Source organism: Acipenser ruthenus, chromosome 3, assembly GCF_902713425.1.
Source record: "Acipenser ruthenus chromosome 3, fAciRut3.2 maternal haplotype, whole genome shotgun sequence".
Classification (NCBI taxonomy): domain Eukaryota; kingdom Metazoa; phylum Chordata; class Actinopteri; order Acipenseriformes; family Acipenseridae; genus Acipenser; species Acipenser ruthenus.
In genome coordinates, this window is record NC_081191.1 from 101,114,745 (window position 1) to 101,126,698 (window position 11,954).

Genomic DNA, 11,954 nt, shown 5'->3' on the forward strand with positions numbered 1-11,954 from the left:
TGTCTAAACTGAAGTCTTGCCTTGCCTAAATGAAATTCCAACATTATGGGCGATCTTTAAACACATCAGTGATGATTAGTTAATTGACCCATAAAAACACTGGTCCACATTCGCGCCATTAATTCATTAAGTTAGCTAAACACTCACAAAACAGGTTTTCTGGGGTTGTGCTAACATCAACAAATCTGCTAGCACTTCCAAGACACTGCTGCTAGGCATAAATGTAGTTTTGCTCTGCTATGCTGCTGTATGGCATTCAATATGAACGACTGATGGAATATATTTTGTCAACGTAGTCAGTGGTTATAGTGGGTAAACAACTGGTTACAGAATTGATGGAAGTAAGCCTGTCTTCTAGTGGAAGTCCCGTTTGTCTTATAGCGGAGGTACCATTAAGAATATGTGCATATGTTGTACTGTGTGAATATGTGCACACTGTACTGTATGAATATGTGCACACACTGTACTGTATGAATATGTGCACACACTGTACTGTGTGTTACATTTTTCTACCTGACACCTGATTGGTGGAGCTTGCGAAGGCACTATCTTAGGAACCATTTATCAGGTTTTTAATGAAACTATACATGTGCGTTTGTTATTATATACTGTTCAACATGCTGAGGATAAAGGTCATTATGACTTGCGATACTAACAGCGAAGGTGTTACTGTATATAATTGGCAGCCAGGGGTGTGTGCACAGTGTGCAAGTGATGAGTCTTAGTTTATCTCTGGAGAAGAACAAAAATATGATATCCCTGTAATAGAGAGGCTGTGAAAACAGTGCATGTAATCATCTTTACTTGCATAGCGCTAAGCTAACGATTAATATTGTACCAGTGCTTGTTACAACATAGTCTATATGGAAAGAATTCAGTACTGGGGATTGCCTATAGTGGTGTTGTTTCACAAGACTACATTTTGTTGCCCCAGGGTTGTATAATTTACAAAGAGGTTATATAAGGAAATACATCACTGTGGATATATATACAGATAGTATTGTGAAGCTCATTGTCACAGTCTTTAGGAATTTAATTTTACCTGTTACTTAAATGCAAACCTTATAAAGAAGAAGGAAAACTAAAGTGTTTTCATCAATATTCTCATTGGCTCTTCTGAAAATATGTTATACTTGCCAACGACAAAACTGACCCTTTGTGTTATTACTTTTCAGTGGGTGCCTATCATTAAGCATCCTCGTGAGGGGAGTTTATATGTAGTTGTCATTCTACCACTCGCCTGCTACTTCAGCTGCTTATAGTTCATAAGCCATTTAAGATTCAAATTTGACCTGTGACCTAAGATGGCTGGCATAATTAATTTGTGTGACTTCTTATTAGTGGTGGGCAACGATATGAAAATGTTATATCGATATCGATAATATCGAAGTCTTCCAAAACACAGAAAAATTATAATAACACAATTGTAATATCAAACATAACATAACGGACATTAACAGATAGCTACATATGAAAAGCAATAACTTACTTTAACTTAGTGGTGCTTTGCTTCACAATATCCATGGAGAAAAACAAGGTCTTGTTATATTTTTTTTACTGTTCCATCATCAGCCACCTCAAAACCGAAATATTTACTTCACTGTGCACAGACTTGTTAATTTTCTAGCCAATCTGGAAGTAATTGAATCTTCAGCTGCTCTGCGTATAAAAAGCTGACTCACGACACCTCTAAAATGAAGTGTTATGCCGAATTTTGCATTATTTTTAGATGTTTTGATGTTTTAAAAGTTTTAATCACATTGATAAATACATTAATAACAGTGTAAGTAATCACATGGACAAAAGGCAATGAAACGCTGACGCATGTGCATGTCTCAGAATAATGCAAAACGGATGGCCAATATTGCCAAACTTAATGCAGAATGCAAATAGCGTTTGGTACCTAAACGCCATTCAATGGAATAAAATGGTTCAATATTACATTAGTGTGTGGTGTTTGCCTACGGAACTGTCCATGATTGGTATAAGGTTTGTTGCATCTCAATATAAAATAAACTTGATTGTACTGCGTTTGTATTTTTAGCAGTATTAACAATAAAAAGTATGTCTCTGCAAGCGTACGTGATTTTTTGTTTCTTTAATCCCACGATATCGCGATCATATCAAAATATCGATGTTGGTGCCCATCACTACTTCTTAAAGATATTGATGCTTTTGAAATACTGTGGCACATGAAATACAACATGCCAGTCCCAAAATGTAGGATCCAAATACCAAATCGGGAGTATAGAACTTACCTGTCAGCCACCAGACAGAGTGCAGGGAAGCAAGCAAAAAAGCAAACACCATTCTTGGGTATGTAGCGTACAAATCCAAGGGCTATGATGAGGTTCTAAAATGCACCGGTGAGACCATGCCAGTCCAATTCTGGTCATCACCGAACCAAAGGGACATTGTGAACCTGGAGAGAGTCCAACCAGAATAACCCCAGGGCCGAATGGGCTATCTAGTCATGTGCTGATGCCGAAGCAGTTTTGACTTAACCAGTCGTACTCGAAGCAGAAAGACACTACAGTGGAAGGAAAGCATTTGCTGCTGTGCTTTTAAATGTGTTTCATTCTTGTGCTCCTGCTCATTGCTGGTTTATTGTCTCCTGGGGATGCATGTGGACATACTATGGGAGGTTGAGGTCTCTGTTTTATCCTGCTTTTGTGAGGGAGTGCTATTCAGTTCATGTTTATTGAAAATAAGCTCCAGGTTTAATTTTATTGAGGCGTTTTCTTATTTGTAGTTACTCTCACACAGTTTCCATTTTCACGTCAGGCTTCAGGTCACAGATACTCAGAAAACTGAAACCCGATGCACAATAATACAGAATTATGAAACCTTGGAAAATAACCGTTTCCAGGATAACGGATCACAACAAACCAACCAAACAAATCCCATAAAAACTAACAGGATATGTACCTAAACGTTTATATTATCACTCTCTAAAAATATTTTCTTTCAGAGAAGCCAATTCTATTGGCTTCTCTGAAAGTTTTTTCCATACAGTGGTGTGTTCGTTTCTTGCTGTCTGCAGCACATCCTGTATGTAGCCCCACTGCTGAACCTGTCTCGTCACATTTATCTTCACATTGTATATAGTGTGGCAGAGTTGTTTTCCTTGAATTACTCGTAATCCAAATTAACCACAGCATGTGTGTGTGTGTGCGTGTGCGTGTGTCAGTGTGTGTGTGTGTGCGTGTGCGTGTGCGTGTGTGTGTGTGTGTCTTTGTGGATGAATATTCAGCTCTGCTGTTTAGCCCTGTGCTAGCAGGGTATCAGTAGAATAAAAACCACTTGAGGCTGTTGAAAGATGCTCTTACCGTATAAATCAGATTTAAAATGAATGCTTTAGTCAAGGGGCGCCCTTTATTAAATAAAAACAACACTGGGGAAAACTAATGACAAACAGAAAACTATAAAATACACCTAACAATATACAGATTGCATTATCTAGAAACATTAGAGACATTGATAAAGACTCCTTTCAGAAATAAAATGAATTTGTGAAAGAATTGTGTTAGTTTCCTTTTAGTATTTGTTCATATTGTAGTGATCTCGGTAGTGACACAGGGTGAGGCAATCCACCCACAGGCGGAGGGACCTCTCGCACTAAAACATAGCACCAATACCGCTGTACAAAGGAGCCATCAATACCTCAGCAAGAAAATGTACACCCAAATACAAATGAATCAAATGCATAAAAAAGACACGTCATTAATGAGCATACACCAAAGCTATTCTCTATACATATTTAGCTAAGTTGGGTAATGAAGGTGAAGTGGGTGAATTATGTCAGTAACATTGCTCAGTATTGGTAATACTGTATAGAGCTTTACAGGTCAAGTTCATTACATAGAGATAGTGGCACCACCATTTTGTTGTGGGTCTCTTAACACAAAGACTTGCAATGACCTCAGGATTTATATGAAAATATATATATTTCAATTTTCATATCGGCCTATTTTTTTTTTTTGCTAACATAATATGGCAATTATACTGGTAAAGAACTACCAATACAAGAATAAATCTAAGTAGAAGTGAGTGAAAGGAAACTTTATCGTCTTAGCAAAAGTGTATAATGTTATAAGACTATGAGGTCTGCTCCATCCTAACTAAACAAAGCTGCTGAGGAGATCTGCTTAATAGGCCCCAATGCCTGATAACAGCAGCAGTTTTCAGGTATTGTCTGACCCGACCACTAAAGGAATCGATATCTGTTTGCAGGTGTCCAAAGAGCCATTCATTTTGTGTGTTATTCTTTTGTAAGTGGCTGAAATGTTTCCATTACTCACCAGTAAGTCAGTTAGGGTCCTTTCAGTTTTTTGTATTTTGACAGCCTGTTTCAAGTCTGAATGTTCCCCCTCATCATCCACTGACTGTAAGTCATCTCCTGCATTGCAGAGGGGGCTGATCAGCGCCCCCTCTGGCCTGTAAACGATTTGCAGCTGCTCTTTGGTGTGCTTTTGTTTCATGTTCCCCGGACAACAGGAAAACCACATTAAGAAGGGATTGTAAGCTTCCGTTTTTCGTTTGTTTGTTTGTTTTTCAGGCCAAAGAACTGCCGACCTACAAGGACAACGACTTCATCAACGACGGTCAAAAGATTTACATCGATGAAAACAACAAAAAGATGTTACTTGAAAAATTAAAAAAAGACGTGGAGGTAACATGGCTAAGCTTGCTGCTTTTCTTTTTCTCTGAGTTTCATCTGCTTTTGATTTCTGTGGAGACTGTGTGCTGATATGTTTAGTTTTTTTATAGTGCGGGATAAAATATTTTTGTTTGTTTTATTTTTAGTTTATTTGCTTAATGATTCATTGAGCCTTAAAGAGTAAGAAGCAGGGTTCTGAAAAATAGTTATACGTCCCCACATGTTGCTACAACTGTTTAAATAATATACCTGTCATTTTCCTTTTCATTGTTAACATCCTGACAACTTTTTACACTTATAACGTTTCAAAGCTCCTTTCAAAATGGCCACTCTACTGTAAGGATTATTGCCCACATTGTCAAACAGATAACACAGCAATAACAATTCATGAAGTGGTACTGAAAAGAAAAGCCAGAGCACTTGTTATGTTTTTTTTGTTGTTGTTGTTGTTTTAATCGCTCTTTCTGCAGTGATTTAGAGAACAGATCTCAAACCCCAGTGCACTAGAGTGGACATTTTGAAAAAAAGCTTTGAAACAGACTTATTTATAAGTGTAAAATGTTGTCAGGATTTTAACAATAAAAAGAAAAATTACAGGTGCTTTATCTAAACAGTTGCAGCAACACGTGGGGATGTATAATGCTGTATTATTCAGAACCCGCTACTTTAAGGCACATAGCATTCGTTTTTGAATGTTTGTGGGTGTTATGAAATGGGTCAGGGAAGCATTTGGATTGTGTTACCTGGATCTGTTTTTTTTTAGCACTTGGCAACTTCCATTTTCCAGATAATGCAGTTATTTTGAAAATTGAAAAATCAAAAGCTTCAATTAACATGTTTAACAATGTACTTTTTTGTATCACTGTGTGGGTTTAAAGCAGATTATTAAAAACAGATTCATTATCTGGCGGAGAATCTTTGATTTCTTGATGCTTGTAGCACTGTGGCCAGTTTAACTGTCCTCAAGACAAGCCTAGCACTGTGTGGGTTCTCACCTCTAGTTTGCTGCACTATTGAATGCTATATTTTCAGAACTGCTAACACAATTGTTACAACAGGTTGCATCACATACCAGTAGTGGTGCTTGGGACCGAGTAGTTAAAGAAACTGCATACCCTACTCTTAAACTTGTTGCACAGCTCGCTGTTTGAGTTGTTGCAGCACCCCCAACCACCACTGTTTGTGTGTAATCAAGATCTAGAAACATCTACCAACTCTGAAAAATACAGCCGTAAAGTGAGGTGTCTCAATCCACAGACTGCATTCTGCTGGACTAGAAAGGGATGAAACTTGTAATGAGGAACATACAGCTTGGATATCCAGGCAGCTTGACCCAGTTCAGCCACTGATTCACTGTGTCACCTCAGCCAAGTCACTAGTTGACCTGGCATTCAGCTGTACACTGGATATTATTATTATTATTATTTATTTCTTAGCAGACGCCCTTATCCAGGGCGACTTACAATTGTTACAAGATATCACATTATTTTTACATACAATTACATTATTTTTACATACAATTACCCATTTATACAGCTGGGTTTTTACTGGCGCAATCTAGGTAAAGTACCTTGCTTAAGGGTACAGCAGCAGTGTCTCCCACCTGGGACTGAACCCACGACCCTCCGGTCAAGAGTCCAGAGCCCTAACCACTACTCCACACTGCTGCCCTTAAGATAGAAGCAACATCTTAGGAAGTGAGATTTGCCTGACGTTCAGATTGGCTATCCTGGGAAAAATCACTTTGTCACTTTGTCAATAAATAGTGGAGAATGCTGCAGGTTTCCAGACCTTGATCCCATGCTGACTCAGAGTTTTGCTTAAGCCAGTGCAGAGCTGCTAAGTAAAGCTCAGCAGAAGAATTGACAAGACAGGCTGTAGCCACTCTAATGAGCCCTGAGAGGAAGTCAGACCCTGTTTATCAAACTCCAGGATGAACTTTGCATCTTTTAATGTTACAAAATGTCTAGAAAATGTGTTTTTGCCATAGTTTTGAAACATTGCTAGTTTTATTTTTCTTTTAATCTACTTAATAGTTGATCTTGAACTTATTCCACTACTGCAGAATCTGCAATTGTAGCCTCCACAGAAAACACTGTTACTACCTAAATGTCATATTCAATCACGCAGTTCTGTAAAAACAGAAAAAAGGCCTCCCACAACCACCGCTGTGTGGAATGATGAAAGTAGTAGGACTTGGGATGTGTTCCAGTTGACCTCTTTAACCCGTTGTGTCTGAAAATAACATGCAGCTGTTATCTATAGCATTCCATTTCCCTATCCTGCTCTGTGCTGCACACTTCAACCCTGTGTGTGTGTGTGTTTAGTTCCTGGCCCAGCTCAAGCTCATGGACTACAGCCTCCTGGTTGGCATTCATGACGTGGAGAGAGCAGAGCAGGAGGAGATGGACTGCGAGGAGAATGAGGGTGAGGAGGACGTGGAGAGCGACGGCACCCACCCCATGGGCACGCCCCCTGATAGTCCAGGCAACACACTCAACAGCAACAGAGCCCTGCCCCCTGGGGAGTTTGACCCAGCTATTGACGTTTACGCCATAAAGAGTCATGACAGTAAGTCATACAAAAGTACTCCTTAGGAACTGGTCTTGGCTTACTGTCCTGGATGAAGTTATTATCGGATTAGGCAGCAAGCTATAGGTTCGGTCGCCACGCCCAACAGGGAAAATTAAAAAAAGTAACGTTACTTATTTTATGCTTGCCTTTGAAGAAAAAAAAAAAAAAAGAATCAGAACTTTTAATTTCATTTAACTGCTGTAAAGAAAATGTTTTATTGTAAATGTATTACCTCTGTCATGTAGGTCCTTGTTCTTTTATAGATTTTTTAATGTTTTTTTTTTTCGTAGCAGTTAATAAACCAAAAATGTTACAGCGCAAAGGATGTTTTGAGTTTAAGCTAAAATGTTTTTTAACCATTGTCAAAGATATCCATGTCAAATATAGAGCTCAGCTATATTGTTTATAAAGTACTATTGATATCTTTTCCATATACATATAGCATTTTAATGGATGGCTTCTCATAATGTTTTTTTTACATTTGGTTGCAAACTATTCCAAATATGTTAAATTATTTTTAAAATGTAACAATAGCGGTATTTAGATATGCCACTGTTGAGATAAATTGAATAGACTCCTTGCTAAGTTGTGTGTACAATTGCAGTGAGCAGTCTAATGCTTTTAAATGTCTGTAAGAGGAACAACAAACGTAGACTTTCAAAGTGCTTTCCGAGTGAGAAACCTCATAAATAGCCCTTGGTTAGTTAATTGATATTTGAGGAAAGTAATGTGCATCACTAAATGCCTGTGTATGTTTCACAGACGCTCCAAGAAAGGAAGTGTACTTCATGGCAATAATTGATATCCTTACACATTACGATGCAAAAAAGAAGGCTGCCCACGCTGCCAAAACTGTCAAACATGGGGTAAGTAGGAGATGGTGATGTCATTCCAGTGGTTGGATTATACCTTCTAATTTTCAGTGTTTTACCTCAACTTTAATACTGTCCTTTAAAAATTCAACTGATATCTGTTAAGGCATTCATGTATCTTAATCACAACTGAGAAACGCATTTATATTAAAATTGATTTAATTTACTGTTTTTTTTTTTTTTTCTTTTTTCTGTGAAACTACATTTGTCTTGCCTTACTTTTTCTTTTTCAAAGCAGAAGCGACTTTATTAATGTAAATAGTTACGCATAACGACTGTAAGAGTGTGTCCATCATAAAATACTTTATTTTTCATTATAGCTTGAATAAAGATTAATCGCTTATTAAAATGTTGCGATCTCATTTGTATATTCTGCTTGTAAATTAAAAATGAAGGCTTGGACGATTTAAAAGACCATTTAGTTGTTTCACAGAAAAAAAAACCAGTAGATTAAATCAATGTTACTGTTAACACGTTTCTCAGTGTGTGATTGAGATACACGGATGGCTTAACAGGTATCAATTGAATTCTTAAAGGAGGGTATAAAAGTTGAGGTAAAACAGAAAATCAGAAGCACTAATTATACCACATTCAACTACAGGCATCCCTTTTTCCCCACAGTAAAAGCATAGCAAAGTGTAATAAAGCACAGTTAAAACATGGTAAAGCATAAGTAAGCAGTGTAAAGAGGAGTGGGAGATGGTAAAGCATATTAATAAATGTGGCAAACCAGGATAAACTATGGTAAATGTGTAGTATAACCACAGGAAAGGCATGGTGAAACTGCCAAAAATACAGTGCAAAAATACTGTGGAAACTTTTATAAGGGTAGCATCCCCCATCATCCCCTCCATTCTGTTTTACACAGTTTCTATGGGAGTGCTTTTTTTAAAACCTTGTTTGGTTTATCCTGTACAAAACCAGGTGTAGCATGCATTAAAGCACACAGATCTATATATATATATATATATATTAACCTCCTATGAATTACTGTCAAATTGTAGGTTTAATGTACAGAAATGTCCCACCGCTAAATGTTTTAGCAATGCCGTTGTGGCAATCAATCGCTGCTTTTACAACTATGGATATTTAAAAACATTTGGTGCAACTTAATGCATAAAACTGCCAGCATTAACAGTGCTTTGTAATATGAGAAATGAGGGCTGTGATTGTGTTTTCACAGGCTGGTGCGGAAATCTCCACTGTTAACCCGGAGCAGTACTCAAAGCGCTTGTATGACTTTATTACCAACATTCTGACATAGCCTGTCACCATGACAAAGGACAGATGCAGGGAGAGCGGACAGGCGGGAATGAATGCAGGGACTTGATGGAGTGTTCATCTTCCACTCCAAGCAGCAGCAGCAGCAGCAGCAGCAGCTCTATACTTGTTTACAGTATAGGGACCCACTTGGGGAATTAGCTTTAAACTGCTTCCTGATACCCACAGTGTACTACTTGCTATTGCTGAGTTCTTTTTTTTTTTTTTTTTTTTTTTTGCAAATAAATAAAATAAAAGACTGATCAGCTTTACTCAGAATCAATATCGGTACTTCCAGAGGTCGAGCAGAAGATGATGATTAAGAGGCTGCATGTTATTGCTTGACCTGAAGGGTGCATCGCAGTGCTCGTGCAGCTCATGCTGCGGATGTCGTTCTCTTCCTCTGCACGTTGGCACTCTTCATTACCTTCGTTGCATACCATATTCCTCTTATTCTTCAAGAGACTAATGCCATAACACTGCTTTCTATTTAAAACTTTGTCCTTGTTTGTTGGGTTTTTTTTGGCTTATTTGACTCGTGTTTACGGCTTGCTTCTCAATTCGGTTGTTTTTTTTAATGGTTATACTGTTAGAGATGTGTTCATAAAACTTACCAAGGACTTTTTTGTTATGATCTAAACCAGGGGTTCACATATCCGGTCCTGGGGGTTTGGAATCTTCTGGGCTTTGGAGGTATCATTTAAATATGTGTTTAACACCTGAAATGACGTTAAAGTCATTTAGGGTACAGGTGGAACGAAGACGAGACAGGCTGTGGACCTCGCCGACGGGAATTGTGTCACCCTGTTTGGAACAGCGGCTGATCTGAATGCTGGGTCCTTGATACACGTGTAGATGTCATGTGTGCTTGATATTTAGCTTTCTATAGCACACTGGGGTCTCTTTAATGATTTAACAACAGCCACCCTATAATGTATAAAGACGGTCTTTAGGGGACCTTGTTTCACTCCGTTTGCTTTGTCTTTAATCTTAAGGGGTCGATCTCGTCCCCGCCCCCCTCCCCCATGGTGAAACCAGTTATTAATACAGTCAGAGGTTGGCCTGTTTAAATGTCGCTTTAAAGACCATTCAAAAGGACTCTGCTGACCTTTATGAATACAGTCCTTATTCTTTATACTGTAACGATGCGATGCATAGTTTTGGGCATGTCACAAAGACGGCCAGAGTGGGTGGCGTCAGACCAGAGAGGAATACACAGACAGAGACGGTGGTTGTGATGATGAGCCGAGTGCAATGGCTGCACTCAGCGTTTAATAACAAATAAAAGGTTTGAACAATGGAATACAAAACAGGACACGGCACTTGACGCCAAAATAAACAGACAGACAAAACGACTAAACACTAACACACAGGTGAAACGGAGACGAACAAACACGGTGAGAATACACTTATTATATTTATAATTACGCTGACGATTTTACTCCTTCTCTCTCACCCGTTCTCCACTCTCTGAACACCTAACCCCGACTGAGTGAAAATGTGCGTCTATATATACTATTGTGCTGGGATTCAATTACTAATTAATTATTCACTTGAATCCCAGCACGTGAATTAATTCTGTGCAACCCCGTGCTCACATATTATATTTTAAATGCACGTGCGTGATGTGCAATCCCGTGCCTAAATACAAATATACACTTTTTACACACGTGAAACACAGACCCGTTTATATCCCGTGTACCAATCTATACACCAACATTAACATACGCAACATACATACATACACAGAACACACAAATGCACACAGGGGCGGGGCACTTTGCCACAGGGCAGCAGGAAAGTTTCTTTTCCAAAGCAGGAGCAGGAATATGTAGTATACCCACACAGAAAAATAAATCCATACACAGGATCTACATTTTAACATGTTATGCATTCCATTAATTAGTTTAGAAAAAAAAAAAAAAGAGTAGTACCAAACATTTATTTGTAACACTTTAAATTGATTCCTACTATTAAAAAAAGAAACGTTTTTGGATAATAATTAAAATAATGAAGCATGTAGCATATTGAATATATTAAAACATAAAATCGGAAGTATTACAAAAACAAGAAAGTTGCCTAAAACTATGACTTATTTCTTTGCTGTCAGGAACTTCAATAATTGTATAGCATTGCATTTCATTTTCTTTCTTTTCTGTATTCTACGGAATATTACTAAACATGATACTGTATACACTGTGGAACAGCTGTGCCTTTTTATTTTATTCTTTTTTTTAACATTTTGTATTGTTTTGGTCTTTATGTTCCGGTCTTCTCTTTGGGGGTGAGGGGGGGGGGGGGGGGGGGGGGGTGAATTTCTCCAAGCAATCTCAGAGTGCGTGAATGTCTTGTTCTCCCCCGTAATTTAATGTCAGTGCCGATAAGACTACACCTACACTTAATGTATGTCACGATTACTTGGGACATGCATAATAATTACATAACATGAGCAGCAACAAACCACCACATCTTCAATGACCAAAGGCAAGCTCATCCTCGTGGCTGTGTAATGAATTAACATTGTGTTCTTACTCTTGATATAGTAATGTTAACAGCACCATAATGGAAATGTACAGTACATGTATTTT

General features: G+C 38.2%; 1 protein-coding gene across 2 annotated transcripts in view; it reads left to right on the forward strand.

Annotated features, from left to right (window-relative positions):
* The window catches only part of LOC117394975 (phosphatidylinositol 5-phosphate 4-kinase type-2 alpha), an 89,059-nt gene extending 77,499 nt beyond the window's left edge, over positions 1-11,560 (forward strand). The window contains exons 7-11 of one of the 2 annotated variants that reach the window (XR_009323580.1): positions 4,559-4,672; positions 6,988-7,231; positions 7,997-8,100; positions 9,290-10,534; positions 11,161-11,560. Coding sequence is in view for 1 of the 2 variants with exons in the window: in XM_059019844.1 (XP_058875827.1) it covers positions 4,559-4,672; positions 6,988-7,231; positions 7,997-8,100; positions 9,290-9,370 (543 nt within the window). In the remaining variant the exon portion in view is untranslated. Of the gene's footprint in view, positions 1-4,558; positions 4,673-6,987; positions 7,232-7,996; positions 8,101-9,289 lie in introns of both variants that reach the window. The other variant, XM_059019844.1, reaches the window with a different exon arrangement.
* The last annotated feature ends 394 nt before the right edge of the window (positions 11,561-11,954 follow it).